This window comes from Puntigrus tetrazona, chromosome 13 (genome assembly GCF_018831695.1).
Source record: "Puntigrus tetrazona isolate hp1 chromosome 13, ASM1883169v1, whole genome shotgun sequence".
Taxonomy (NCBI): Eukaryota; Metazoa; Chordata; class Actinopteri; order Cypriniformes; family Cyprinidae; genus Puntigrus; species Puntigrus tetrazona.
The window spans coordinates 147,019-162,410 of NC_056711.1; the positions used below are offsets into that span (position 1 = coordinate 147,019).

The following is a 15,392-nucleotide window of genomic DNA, read 5'->3' on the forward strand; positions in this document are numbered from 1 at the left end:
TCGATAACGCGTGTCACCTGTTATCACTCACACACACACTCACACACAACATATATGCATAAATGGGTTATTAAAAAAAGTACCATGCAGAGTAAACTGCCATGTAAACATAAAGTTTTACATTCAAACTTTCGTCACTCATGGAATGTTTTGGTCGTCCACTTTGATTAAATCAGAAGCACGGGAAGCGGAAAGCGCCAGAGAGTTACACAAATCTTTATGCTTGTTGTAAATATAATTCACAAAAAAAACGCAATTCATTTTTTACAGGGCGCGATACATTGCGCTTATTTTCTTCTTTTAAACAACTATATATCCTCTCTTGGATGCAGTACTGACGCACGGGCGAGGGAGGGGACTTTTATTTTAAAATCACCCACCATGTCAAAGATGTGCTAAAGGTCCGTGCTGTCGCTGAGGACAGCGGAGAAACTGTACTCGTCAATACCTCGACGATGAATGTAAAAACAGCTCGTCGCTTAATACTGAGGTCTCTGCGTCCGTGTTATACGCCCGCTCGTCGGGGTCATCGACAAAGCGCGAGCCAACCTCCAAAACATGCCACGCGAGCAGAGGTTCGTCTCTTCAAATAAACCGCAGTGTAACTGTTCTCCACAGCTTGCACTTACATGCACGTATGATATATTACATGCAACTATTATTACTACTTTACTGAATTGCATATATCTCTCTACTTTTTCTTTTAGTTTTTAAAATGATTATTGATGTTTATATATATATATATATATATATATATATATATATATATATATATATATATATATATATATATATATGGCAACACTTCACAATAAGGTTCATTAGTTAAAGTGAACTAAACATGAACAATACTTCTACAGCATGTACTAATCTTAGTCCATGATCATTTCAGCATTTACTAATGCGTTGTTAAAATCACAAGTTAACATGCACTGTGAACTAACACGAATATACAATAAACAACTGTATTTTCATTAATAAGGATTATTAAATGTATTTAAAAGAGTTGATTCTGTAGGTCCAGTTGCCTAATTTAACTAGATGAATAGTTTCAGTCCTGTTTTAACTGTTTTATTATAGAGGACTGGATTCAGTCCAGCATCAACATCAAAATATGACTGGATCGGTCCAGCAGACAGACTGTCAAACCTGAGGCCCATCATCTATCACATCCCCGAGAACGAGACGGCCCTGGAGAGGAGGCTGAGGCGCCTGAGACAGGAGACTGAAGACTGGAACCACGAGTTCTGGGCCGAGCAGAACCTCACATTCAGCCAGGTGTGAACCACACTGACATATGCAGGAAACGCATTCAGCATCATTTACCATGAAGTTCTGTCTTTACCATTATATCACCACTAGGGGGCGGTTTGGCGCCGTGACTTTTTACTAGCTCTTAGCAAACGTTTTCGGTTTTCTCAGGCAAACGCCACTCACCCCATCAAGCCCATGTCGACCCATTCATTTTTTTTTTGTTCTGTTCTAACAGGAAAAGGAGGAATATGTGAGATCGCGACTGTCGTCAAATGGGCTGTCAGAGAGAGATGATGATGGTGAGCTGTCTAAACGTGCAGCGTGTTTATCACACATAACTAAATGTGCATGTGTAAGAGTCAGTGATCACTGAGGAACTTACGTTTTTAAGTTGTTTGGGAAATGCTTCTTTTTTTTTTGTAAACGTGCCATTCGTTATGGTTGCAGGAAGGAAAAGGACTTTAAGCAGTGAGGAGATGGCAGTATTTTACAAACACTTTTTAGACAAAAACGTTACAAGGCATGCCACTTATAACAGGTGAGATAAACACTCAAATACTTACTATAACATAATAAATATTAAATATAATGTTTATTTGTTCATCTGTCAATCATCACTGTATTACACTGTATTATTTGTTTTATCCCCACAATAAAAAAACGCTGAACTTTTGATTTAAATGTCATCTTACTAAAACATTATTTTGAGATATAGAGCGACGATATTATATTAATGTGCATGTTATGTAAATAGTCTGCTATACTGTTAAGATCTCATTGAAGTATATTAATCACACTTTTTTATCAGCAGCTATAAAAAGTCAATATAAAAGCTAACAAAAAACCTTGCAAACTTAATGGCTTAATGTACTCTTCCATCAAAAAACAACAACTTTTTAAATATGCCAGGCTTTGCGGGGTTAATACCGTGTTATTTCTTCTTGTTAATCAGGGAATGGTACAGAAGGAACTTCACCATTACTCTTCTGATGGCAAAAGTAGCTCTCCACAACACATGGAGCACACTGACCGGACAGACCAGAGGACCCGGCCGGGAGAAAGGCAACACTACATGACACGCAAATAAAGACTGTAAAACAGTTAATGATGATTTGGTGTTGTCTCAAGTTCACAGAAAAATCTGGAACTATATGAAATATGAAAGTGTAATTCAGCTCAGCAGGCTCAGACAGTCCGTTTTCATAATCAGTCTCCATCGGAAACACGAAAGTTACTGCAGGAAATGTGTGGAAATGTGTGCGGTTCTGTAGAAGACTGTGATCTTAATAAAAGTTTTTTTTTTTTTATTTACCATCATACCTAAAAGATATTTGAAAGCTAAAACAGTGATAGGGTAAAAGACTGTCTCTGCGAATCAAAAATGTTTGACAAAAAAAAAAAAAAAAGATATTAAAACAAATATTTAATTAAAAAAAAAAAATCTACTTTGTGTAATTAAGAATATATTTTTTTGGATATAAATTAAAATAATACAGAACAAGCACCATATAATTCATGAGTTGCCATATCAAGGTACGTAAAAATACAGTTATGATAGGCTAATAATTAAAATTAGGCTAATCATTTATAATTGTGAATAAAAGCAAAAGGTTTTTTTCTTTTTAGGTTTTTTTTTAGGATGTATCTGGAGTATGGAAACGTAAAACACACTTATGGCTAGCTATTCCTCTCAGCTCCAGACCAGCTTTGGTTTTATATTTGTTTGTGTATTGCTTGTTGACACATAAAGCTTGTCGCGTGGGCTTTTTTTTTTTTTTTTTTTTTTTTTTTTTTTTTGGCAGAAAGTAGACTACGGGTCGACTTTCCCGAGAAGAGTACGACGCTTAACACCATCATAAACAAACGGCTATTGTGGCAAATGCTTGGTTTATGAAATGAGCTAAATAAAACGACAAGGTTCAAATAAAAATGAACAAAAACGACAATTTCGGAAGGCTTGGGTTAACTGGTAATCACCAATAGCGCATACATAAACGAAAAGAGCTTAAGAGACAGAGACAGCACATGGAGTCGATCTGGAGATATTAATAAATGTACCAAAGAAAAAGTGAACAGAAACAATTCATGCATCTAATACATAGAGAGAGAGAGAGAGAGAGAGAGAGAGAGAGAGAGCAAGCAATGTCAAACAATATATCGCTCTCCTTTAATCCTGGGATGACGACATAACGAGGAGGAGGGAACTCGTCTGGAGAAACACAACGCCATTTTCACCGAGAGAAGCCCCAGACAGATGCGTCTGAGCTCGGACCCCGGTGTTCTGGCGAGCCCCGCCGTCGCATGCTACGACCGCGCGATTATGAGACGATCGTGTCTGCGCCACTCTGTGATCTGAGCTCGCGCTGGAGGAACCGGACTGTCACGCGCAGGAACTTCCCCCGTCGAGCGCCGGAAGACCGAAGACGAGCGCGCGCGCGCGGACGGACGACTGCCGCAGACCCTCGCGATCAGCCTGCTGTGCGTTTTACTGAGCGGAGGCACGAGGAGGACACGGACCCCGTTACGGTTGTGCGTGTGACCTGGATGCTCCGCAGAACGGTAAGATGTTGGCCATGCTAACGAGCTAACGGTTAACTCACGCGCTCGGCTCGCGGGGAGTGTCGGAATACCTGTCAGAGGAGTGTTTACGTCGCTTTTAAACGACTCTCGCGTCGCTTTCTCTCTGTTAGACCCGGCGAATCGTTGGGATGCGTGCTTAGGGTGTGATACTGGGAGGCAGACGTGTGATATTAAGTCCGAGAGGGAGTAAGGGGAGGCAAAAGCCCAGTCAGGCCGTGACACACAGTAGATGAGCGTTAGTCACTGCACCAGAGAGCTGTCTGTGATACAGCCCTAAACCGTCCAGGGGATCAGTGTTAAACCAGTAATAGAGCCGTGCTCATTCGTTGTTAGTCACTGCACCAGGGATGTGTTCATGATACAGCCCTAAAACACTGGTGCTCCATCCTGGTTCTCTTATGAGGCTTTATTTATGTCACTTGCACGATTTGTCATAAGTTGCAGATTCCTGGGTCTTGAGGATTACTGCCCTAAACACGAATATCAGCAATAATACCGACGGCCTTATTGTTATATGCATGCTATATGATGGACCGGTCCCCTCAAAGTCCGCACCTCAACCCCATCGAGCAAATTCAGGGCCAGTTGGAAAATATACTGAACAAACCTATTGTACATTCAGAAGAAAGTTGCAGAAGTCATGGCATAACGTTAGTGATTATATAGTTTTTTTTTTATGAAGACTGCTCACAAACGCTGTATTTATCTTATGAAGATAAAATAAACTGAATACTTTTATTCAGCAAGCACACTTTAAATTGACCAAAAGTCACAGTTAAAGGAAAACTCCACAAAAAAATAGGCTCATTCTCCAACTCCCTCCGAGTTAAGTTGAGTTTTACTGTTTTTGAATCCATTCAGCCGTTCTCCGGGTCTGTTGATTTAAAACTGAACTGGAAAATGAAAAGTTGCGGTTTTCTAGACTGATGTGACTCTCATTTCACGTAATAATGAAGCAGCGGACGCAGAGATATCTCCCAGCATACTACACGGTGTAACTACAGAAGAGTCCAGTTTTAAACAGGAAAAATATCGAAACTCTCTGGTCGTTTTTAAACGAGATGCTTGGTCTAATCAGGTTCAACGATCTGTGCTAAGCTGCGCTAAAAGTGCTATCTCCAGACTCAGAGATCGGCTGAATGGATTCAAAAAATGGTGCAACTCAACTTTTTAACTCTGGCGGAGTTGGAGAGTGAGCCTGTTTTCGAAAAAAGTGAAATGTTGCTTTAAGACATCTGTTAAAAAAGATTTCGGATAAAAGGCTGTTCTTTTCGAAATTATATTCACCAAAGAATCCTGATTAATGTATCATGTATCCACGCAAATGTGAAGCATCGTGATGTTTTCAACACTGATCATAGCAAGAACCGATATTAAAATCAGCCAAATCAGCATTTTTAAATAATATCTGAAGGATCATGCGGCAGTGAAAAGTGGTTAATGGCTGCTGAAAAGTCTGCTCTGCTTCACAGGAATATATTTTATTATATTTTAAAATATTACAATTAAAATGATATTGCTAGAACGCATCATAATATTCATGTCTTATTTATGATGAAATAAACGCAGTAGTGAACACGGCAGACTTGTTTCAAAAATTTGTGAACCCCAAACAATCTCAACTATATCCGAAATGCATTTGTTCTTATTCGCAACTGTTTGAAATAATTGCCTATCATGACTCAGCTCTCTATTTAAGTTTTTCTCAGTTAAGAGCTGCCTAAATCTCCAATAAATGTCTTAATGAACTGGTTCTGCTGGTCTCGCATGACGCCTTTTAAATAGGATCTTGTTAGACCAGTTGACAGAGCGATGAATGGTATCAAATGAAAACGTGTGCTCCGAGGAATTAGCTTCAGTTGTTTTTTTCGTAATCTTTGTCTCACTAATACCGGTAAACCCACTGCATCCCAAATATGCGATAAAAAAATGTAACGTATGTTTCACCAAGGGCTCGGACTCATCTGAGCACAAGGTGCTCGATCTTGCTGCATGCTGTGGATGTTTTGTAGTTAGTATGCAGATGGCAGGCTCCGCTCAGTTGACATACAGTCTGTCTTTGCTCACTGAAAAAGCATTTGTGTTTCGGTGAAGGAGATGCAGTCTCTGAGCGGTGTGAATGCGTGGCCAGCTGCGAGCTGCAGTGGCTTCTCGATGAGAAGGTGGCCGGTTCTCCTCTGGGCGATCAATGGGACTGTTATCAATTTGGCTTCACGCAGGAACACAAGTGCAATTTATAGCCACTCATACTCCCGTGTTGCCGCAAAGAGCCCATTCATACTGAACGTGTTCATCTGTGGGATGTGACGTCTGTGTGATGGAAAGGTGACGCTTTTTTGTTTTATTGGCCGTGTGGGTTGTTTTGCTGTTGTGGTGCTGGTGGTTTTATAGCTGATATTCATATCAAGGCTGCAGTTTTCCAATAAAAAGCCAAGGTGTTGTCCTGCAAAGTGCCTTTTGTTTCTGGCAACAGGTAAGATTTACACATTTATTAAAATGAGAATTATTTTACACAACATTCACTCAAAATGTACAGGTGTACACACACACACACACACACAATAAAAATATTTATTATCCGTTGACTCTGCTGTCTGTAGATTTCAAAATTGACATAAGACTGGCGTTCATGAGAGAACCGAAAAAGCTAATAGTTAGTAATTGTATTTACTTATGAATTCAGTTATGTAAATCAATAATTATTAATTAAAATATTTAATAAATAATTACATTTAATGACAAAAAGCATAAAAATGTGCAATTGAAAAGAAATAGTATTAAAACAAAGGATCAGAATAAAATGCTTAATGGTAAATATTTAATATTTTATTATTATTATATTTAATTCACTTGCCTGCGTTAATCAGCATCGGAGAACCATGCAAATGTTTTGTTCAATCACTGAGACATTAACAAAAAATAGAGGTTTATATCCCTCATATATAGATATATAGTTTCCATATTCATATACCATGGTATTTGCATGCAAGTCAAAGAATAAATTCTAAATGTACAAAAACAAACTCAAACCGCTATTTTGTTTTGTGCGTGTGTGTGTTTAATTAGTCTTCACACTAGAAAGGTTTTGGACACCTTTGGACCTAATTTTGTAGGTTCCCCAGTTTTCCATTTTTTTGATTTATTGTTTCCACTGTTTCTCTTCCTCTTTGTTCATGCACTGCTGATACTTAAAAATACAGACATCAAGATGCTTCCTGAAAAAATAAGAGAAAGGAGGTGAAGTTTGAGTGTGACTTTGCTCTAACATGCACCGCAGTGTTGGAGAAGTCCGAGGTGCTGGCGTCTGTGAAGCTGAGTGGGTTGGACTGAAGTGTCAGGGCAATCACACTCTGACGCTGAGTTCATTTAAATGAAGCACCACACTGCAGTTTCTCATGGTGGTCTCTAGCTCTCGGCAAAACGAGGCCATAGAGGACACAGACACCGGCCTTAGATACTCTGTGTTAAAGCTACCTCTTCTTGCCAACAGCATTGTTCTTTAGGTTTCACTTTCACAGTATATACACTACCGATCAAAAGTGTGAAATTAATGCTTTTTTAATTCAGCAAGGGTGCAATAAATGAAGCAAACGTGACAGAATAGACATCTAGAAAGTTATTTCAAATAAAGGCTGCTCTTTTGAACTTTAATCATCAAAGAATGCTCAAATGTATCACGGTTTTCCACAGAAGTATTAAGCAGCACGACTCTTTTCAACGTTGATAATAAGAAACGTTTCTTCAGCATCAAATCAGCACATTAGAATGATTTCTGAAAGATGATTGGAGTAATAATGCTGGTAATAAAAACATTTTTGGTCAGTCTGAAGTGTTATTCAGGTCAAGACGCAGGGAGGAGGGCCGATATTAGAACGCTTACAATATGGATAGAGATAGAGTTTTGACGGTCCTCATTTAGTTTATAGCTTACTGAAATAGTCTTTAGAAATTAATTTTCACAGAAAAGGATACTTGAAATTTCTTTAATATCTCCTGTTTTTCTCCCTCGGTGTGTGACTTTCCTGAATTGTCAGCAGTATCTTTTCGTGTGACTCGACGGCGTGGATGTTGTTATAGTTACGGCATTAGGTTCTCCCTTCCTGCTGAGGTCACAGGAGAGTATTTCCCGATGGACAGGGTTGTGAGGCACGCTAGAGTACTTCTATCGGCTTAACAGCTCTGAGTAATGAGCCTTTCACCCAACCTGCTCAATCTCTTCAGCTCGCCGCTCTCAAACCGTGACTTCCTCTATTTGTTATTGCCTCTCAAGCTCAGTTCTCCAAGCGTTCTCTGTCTCAACCTCTCCAGATTGAGTAATAAAGCACAGATCGTTATCGTTTAGAATCGAGTAGCAGGTGTTCAGGCCTGTTTTTCATTTATCTGATTTCATACTGTTAGGATTTGTTCACATCGCGCTTTTTGTCTTTGGAAAAGTGTGGGTTTTCCCTCTAGTCGTGTGTGATGAAATCTCGCCATGTTGCTGCACAACTGATTCACACAAAACAACATAACCACAAGTGGCATTGCTCAATACGATATGTTTATGCATGTGTTCAAAATGGCTTTCTGGTTCACTATTCAATTAATAGGGAACACTGCATAACTCACAGCTGTGAATTTTGCGTGATGTTACTTAACCATTGGTGGAAAAGCTTTACTTGAAGTCCCTTTTGACTTCCCTTTGATTGTGAAATACCACACGCAGATGGATTTAATATTTTTTTTTGCTGAACACTCAGATTACAAACTACTAAATGGATTTGAGTCAGATTTTCACGCTCTTGCTGCCGGATTTCTGCTGCTTGTCTGAAGAAAACTTTGATTTCTCTGTCCTTTTAAGTCTGTCCAGCTTAAAACGTTCTCATTTTTAATATATTTTTTATTTAATAAACCAAAAACGATGACTTACCAGGGCTACGTTACACAGCCCTTTTTCTTTAGAGAAAGGAAAGAATATGTAAGTTTAAAATGTCTATTTTTGCATATAAATGAAGATACAGGACAGATGTTGATTTCCGCCGCATCTTGACTCATTTATTCGCAACAATGCAACCAATGACAGCTGTTGAGCTCTGAATTGTTCAGACTTGTGAAACACAAACCACTGTTTTTTTTTTTTTTTTTTTTTTGGCCAAAAAATCTGAGGTTTAATTTAAAAATGAATCATTGTAAAACTGATGACGGGCATCCAGTGTAACGTGACTTTAAAAGACGCATTTCTCTTGTGTTGTTTTAAAAAGTGTGTGTTTTTATTTCCTCGGAATTGGGAACTTCTAAAATCTCTACCTCCTTTTTCTGTTATGAACTTTGCCTGTCCTCTGTGTGCCCTTAGTATGTTTAATGCTGATGAGATGATCTTTTACCTTATGATATGTAGTTATATTTAGTGTATTCTGCGCTCTTTGAAGAACAGGAATTGCATAACCCCAGCACAAAGCACTGAAATCACATTTCCACTTCAAACAGCAGCATGAAATCTGCATCTCCATCCCTGCCGTGCTTTTGCTCATCTTTCCTCTGCCCTTCCTCTGTCCTCCTCCTGCCTTTGTTCTTTAATTCATCTGAAAATACAAATCGTTATGCAGAATCAAGACAAGGAGATTGTTAGGGGTTTTTTTGTACATTTTTCATTCTAATATAATGAGTCAGCTTTCATGTAAGGTTACATAACCCCCCCCCATAGCGATGTTAATAAATGGGCTAAAAGTTGGCTAGATATAATATCAGTTATATCTGCCAGTATTAGTTTTTATCCACATCGGCTGATTGCAATTAGATTACATTTGCTACCGTCTTAAACTAACAGTCACAATTAGGGACGTAAAATAGATTAATCAGCAATTTATTGCATACAAAATAAAAGTTCATAATAAATAATACATTTATAAAAATACATTTTATATAATTTTTAAAAATACATTTTAAATCATATCAATATTGATTTTACAACCCTCACCACAGTCTTAATAATTTATATTATATACTAATTTATATATATATTAGTGTTATAAACAGTAATAATTTAATGTAATCATTTAAACATATTATTTAGCTTATCTCAAATTGTATATCCATTTTCATACTCTACATGTAAATTTTCATTTTGTGTTTTATTTTTAATTTACTGTATATTCTTAAAATATTTAAGTGTTTTAATATCCATTGGTTATTGGTTAAATAATTGATTGGTATCCGCTGGAATATTCTGTTGGCAATAACGAAATGTAATCTGTTTGTTATTATTAGAGAAAAATATATTGTTACCAAGAAAATCTAACATTGTTATATATTCAGTGTGTCCGAGTGGGTGGTCCTTGTTGGAAAAGAGCAATGAAAATGTATTTGCTCTGAACAATCTGTGCAGCAGATTCATCAGTACTTTATTTCCCATCATGCACTGGTGTTTCCTGCCCAGTGGTTGTCACATGCCAGACGACGAGTTGCTTTATAGGTCACATGAATCTCTGCCGTCTCACTTCCTCTTTTCCCTCCCACAGGAATACAGCTCAGGAGCAGCACATAGGCCCACCTCTTCTTTACATCAGCATTGCAGGGAGGAGATTGTACGCTTGTTTTCAAAAGAGAAAAGAAAGCTATAGAGACGTGTTTATTTCCAATGAATGGGTTCCCAGCATCTTCACTGTAGTCTGGAGGTATTGCGTTTGAAAGGGCAACGATCTCAGGTTCTCTTTTCTAGCTCTTTGAGTTTTTGCAACTCCCAGTGCGTCACCCACTGCCTAAGCAACTCTGATCTGCCTTACCAGGTGAGTAGTGTCTCGGCAACAACAAAGACAGCTGCTTTGTGTCCTTGAGCGAGGAGCCTTTTAAATTCTTGCATTGTTTTTGCACCTCTAAGTGAAGTTACTTTTTGCCTTTTTAGTTTAGAACTCAATGTTCGTTGTGTTTGCGAAAGCAAGCATTACTTATGACAGAACGATTGAAACATATTTGTACTGGGTTTGTTGTGCGATTCTTGAATGATCCATCAAGTGGTGTAGTCCTGTAGAGATGGGCCTTATGATTTAAACTTGTGGATGATATTAAAACCACACTGATTTGAAAGAACTATGAATGCCTACTCTGGTGCTGCCTTAAATCAAAGCAAATGTGGCCCTGTCCCAAATGGCACCCAAAACCCCCAGGGTCTTTCTCAGAGTCCGCACTTTTTGACGTAGTGCTGCTTTGGGGTAGAAGTCTTTTGCGGGTGTAAGTAAATCGCATTCAAAAATGACCAATGAGTTTCGATTAAATTCATTTTTTCTATTTAAAATTTGACCAACTAGATCAGCTGAATGGATTCAAAAACAGTAAAACTCAACGTTTTAACTCTGAGGGGGGGTTGGAGAATGAGCCTATTTCCAAAAATCTAGTGCCATGTGTGACTCTAGCTGTAGGTATATACAAAGCGTTCACTAAAGTATGCTTTTGGCTCAAGTGATGTGTACTTAAAAACAAACAAAAAAAATCCCTTAGACAAATGAAGATGTGATCTGTGCCTAGGTAACCTAAAATTTAGTCCCTAGCAGGGATGTGCTTCCAGTTTAACACGCTTATTCAGTCAGAAACTATTGACAGGGGTCCGTCTAATGCCAACAGCGCGGAACACACTTACTTTCCACATTACACTCTACTGGCTGCAGGCATACTGAAGTATACTTTGGGCTTAATGTGTTTAGGTGAAGTTTACTTGATGCTTTTAAAACATGTGGAAGATCTGAGTCCAGCTTCAGAGCAGAATATTACAGAGACCACCTAAACCACCTGAATTGCCACATAGCACACATTAATAATGTCTTAGCAACTGCATAGTAATACCTTGGCAGCCACCTACTGCACAATAACGTTTCATCGGGGTGTTTTGCCAATGCAAGCACTTCTCTGTGGATTCTAATTTGATTATCTATGTAGTCCGTCAACTAATTTGGTTAAATCTGACCTAACATTATGCTCTCACTGATGTCCATTTCCTCCTCGTGAAATTTGTTGTTTAAAGCTTTGGAAGTGAGTTAAGCAGATGCATGCAAGACATTATATAGGTTCCTAGTCTTGTTATATTATTTCTTAATGGCTGTGTTGAGGTTTAAATCTGGATTAAAAGCAAATAAAACTCAGTTTGAGGTCCTGTTGGTCATGTAACCTCTACAGTGCATTCTGGGTCCAGTTCCCATGGTGTTTTATGGAAGTTGGTTGGGAATTCATTGTTTTGCCAAGAGATGTTTGTGGAGATTTCTTTGCCACTTCACATTTACAGTGACTTGAGTTATTCTCTAGGGGCTTCAAGGCACAAGAACAAGGAAGAAACGACTCTGATTTAATTGCCTTCAGGGTCTTTTCACGTCTGCTCAATTATACAAACACACTCATCTGAACAGGAACAGTTCCCAGACTTCTGTTCTCATTCTTGTGTTGTGCATATCTCCTCTGTAGGATGCGTGAGGACATGTCGAGCGTGGTGTGCGTGAAGGAGACGGATGGACAGGGGAACCCCGGTGAGAAGCTGTCCCAGGACGAGCTGCTATGTCGGACGCGGGAGGTCATGCAGGGGCTGGAGGCGCTCCGTGCAGAACATCAGGCCATCCTGGAGGGCCTGATGGGGACCTTGCGCTGCCTCAAACAGAGCCAGGAGGGTCGTGCTGTTGAGGAGAAGACAGCCATGATCCAGCGCTCTATGGAGATGCTGGAGCTGGGCCTCAGCGAAGCACAGGTGCAGTGTGGAAATGCTTCCAAAGTGGGATGAAATGGTCATAGTTTTGTTTTTGTTTTTTTTGAATAAAATTTGCTTGTAACCATAGTAACACCATGGCTGTTTTCTCTCTCTCTCTCTTTCTTCGATCGGTGCAGGTGATGATGGCTCTGTCAGGGCACCTGAGTGCAGTGGAGGCAGAGAAACAGAAGCTTCGAGCACAGGTAAAAAAAACTAAACAAAAAGACACATGCACTGGGGCACATCAAAAATTAAACCATGCTCTCAGGTTTATTGGCATGCAGGTACACAGAGGTTTGGTTTCTCTCCACTTCAGTCTGATATATTTTCACATGGTATTCACATAATATTATTGGACTCCAAGTTGTGGAGTATTTATTTCATTGGCATGAGTTCTTAACAGCAGCCTATCACTTCAGAGAGGTAATCAGTCAGGAAGAGAAGGTGCCAAAAATAGTGTGGTCTGCTTTGACTCATTGGCTTTGCCCAAAACACATGATGGCACTTTTGTCTATCAAAATAATGAATTAATAGAGCACAAACTGTCAGGCTCTCGAAATAAGCATTGATGAGTCAATTCTTTCAGAAATTAAATTAAAATCTCATTGTTTAATTAAATTCTTGGCAAAGTACTAGTCAAAACACCTTTTTTTTTGTAGTGCTTTATATACAACATAGATTGTGTCTGCTTCATAGTGCTAAACAGGAAAATAGCCAAATTAATTATGGATACTGAATTATGAGATGAATCAGCATAATGATACAGGTGGTGAAATAGAAAGATTAATGAATTATAAGTTGTTTGTCTATAAAACATGGTTATACACAAAGACAAAAAAAACATTTGTTGAGGCATTAAATGGATAGTTCACCCAAAAATGTATATTTGACTTTATATGGCATTTGAAAGTTATTTAAATGTCCTGGCTCTTTTAAGCTTTATAATGGCAGTGAATGGGAGCAAGATTTTGAAGCCCAAAAAGTGCATCCATCTATCAGAATAAGTTATCGCCACAGCCCCAGGTTTACAACAGTTAACAGAACCTACAGATTATGGTTTATAAAGTTTTAAATGTGTAAATTTTGTTTTACTTCAGAAGGTTTTTATTCCCAGGACCATGTGGAGAACTTTTATGTTGGATATATGCCTTAAAAATCCCAATCCTTCATTTACTGCAATTAAGAAGTTTTTTTTTTTTAAATATAACTTCTTATGAAAGAATAAAATACTCCTAGTGCATCATTATTCCTTGAAACGATTAAACAAATGTAATGCAAACACATCTTGCTGTACATTGTTTCTTTTTTACCACTGTAAATATGATGATTCATAGTCTTTATTTCCAATAAAGAAATAATCATATAGTTGACTGTACTTTTATAATAAAATTGTATCTAATGCAAGTTTTTACTGTAGGCAAGGTAACTGACAGGTTTTTACTAAATCATCTTTTCATTCTATTTCATTACAAACATTTTTTTGATGTTGTACTATATATATATATATATATGGTAATAATATATAAAATAATTATACATTGTACAGTATCTATACATTTTTACCTTTTTGTTTTATGACTTAGAATTAACAGTTGTGTATTTTTTTTGTTGTTGCTCTCAATTATGCCCTGCAATTCATTGTTAATTTCCCCATTAAATAGTTTAAATAATGTTTTTGGTTTATCACAAGTTATTCACCTCTGTGCTGGTTGGTTGGATGGTTTAAGAATTTGAGGATTTTTATTTTAATGGCAATGGGGAAAAATAAAGAAAAAATACTTCCTGTACCAAGGCAGCTGTTGTTGTCGTTGCTATTCATTTCGGCAAATGAGTTTAAAAGCTGTAATGTGACAATGCCCTGAGGCTGCTGCTCCTGTTCTCCAGGTGCGGAGGCTGTGTCAGGAGAACCAGTGGCTGAGAGACGAGCTGGCGGGAACCCAGCAGCGGCTGCAGAAGAGTGAGCAGAGCGTGGCCCAGCTAGAGGAGGAGAAGAAACATCTGGAGTTCATGAACCAGCTCAAGAAATATGACCAGGACCTCAGCCCATCAGTGAGACTCCATTTTATATTCCTGATGAGCCTTTATCTCTGTTTCTCTTTTTTTCCCTCAAGTCTCACTCTGTGTTTCTCTCAACCTCACTTTCATTAGGATGATAAGGACTCTGATTCAAGTAGGGAGACACTGGATGATCTTTTCCCAGACGAGCAAGATGAGCCGGGCCCTGGTAGTAAGTATCCAATTAGCTCTATTAAGTCTAGTAAATCAGTCAGATTCAAAATATAGACCTACCTATAGACCTTAAAACGCTATGATATGAAGTACCGTCACGTAACAAAGTGGTCACAGTCCATGCTCGTGGTATACAAGTCTGCGGCCATTAGTAAAAGTGTGTATATTTAATTTTATATAATAAAAATATATATTTCAATTATAAATATACTGTTCAGAATATCGGAGTCATTAAAGTATATATTGTAACCAACAGGGCACTCAGTATTATGGATAGTTTAGTTGTTTGTGAATGATTTTTTTCAAATGAAGCCAAAGTAAAACTCATGTTATATACGGCACACCGTGAAAATAACATGAACATGAAAGTATCCAAAAACTTAAAGCGCAGCATAAGTTAGTTGATCGCGCGTCTCCAGTGAAGCTGAAAAATATTACATTCATGCTCCTCTCAGTCAGTGTATTTTTCCACAATTGTATTTAGAGTAAAATACTTAAAATGCGCAGTGTGTTGATGGGGCAAGGAAAACAAACAACAGGTCTTTTCCTTATTTTGTACTAGACAGGGGTTCTCGTCTTGTATTTCCTTTCCTCCCCTCCACTTTCTCTGTTCTCCTTCCTGATA

The 15,392-nt window shown here is 38.3% G+C and overlaps 2 protein-coding genes across 8 annotated transcripts in view; both read left to right on the forward strand.

Moving 5' to 3' along the window:
* The first annotated feature begins 135 nt into the window (after positions 1–135).
* On the forward strand, positions 136–2,359 carry LOC122356894 (cytochrome c oxidase assembly factor 8). Its single transcript, XM_043255988.1, has 6 exons — positions 136–228; positions 333–575; positions 1,081–1,278; positions 1,490–1,553; positions 1,702–1,792; positions 2,207–2,359. Exons 2-6 carry the CDS (start codon positions 456–458, stop codon positions 2,328–2,330), a joined length of 597 nt encoding a protein of 198 aa, XP_043111923.1. The 5' UTR covers positions 136–228; positions 333–455; the 3' UTR covers positions 2,331–2,359.
* A 1,061-nt stretch (positions 2,360–3,420) lies between these two features.
* The window catches only part of klc1a (kinesin light chain 1a), a 33,000-nt gene continuing 21,028 nt past the window's right edge, over positions 3,421–15,392 (forward strand). For 3 of the 7 annotated variants that reach the window (XR_006252363.1, XR_006252364.1, XM_043255647.1), the window contains exons 1-5: positions 3,423–3,813; positions 12,262–12,538; positions 12,676–12,741; positions 14,423–14,587; positions 14,687–14,765. Coding sequence is in view for 5 of the 7 variants with exons in the window: in XM_043255647.1 (XP_043111582.1) it covers positions 12,263–12,538; positions 12,676–12,741; positions 14,423–14,587; positions 14,687–14,765 (586 nt within the window). In the remaining 2 variants the exon portion in view is untranslated. Of the gene's footprint in view, positions 3,814–12,261; positions 12,539–12,675; positions 12,742–14,422; positions 14,588–14,686; positions 14,766–15,392 lie in introns of all 7 variants that reach the window. The other 4 variants (XM_043255645.1, XM_043255648.1, XM_043255646.1 and 1 more) reach the window with 3 other exon arrangements.

Coding starts and splice junctions, on each gene's coding strand:
- LOC122356894 (XM_043255988.1), top strand. CDS start 456: ATGAATGTAAAAACAGCTCGTCGCTTAATACTGAGGTCTCTGCGTCCG. Junction 1,279..1,489: donor AGAACCTCACATTCAGCCAG/GTGTGAACCACA, acceptor CTGTTCTAACAG/GAAAAGGAGGAATATGTGAG. Junction 1,554..1,701: donor GTCAGAGAGAGATGATGATG/GTGAGCTGTCTA, acceptor TTATGGTTGCAG/GAAGGAAAAGGACTTTAAGC.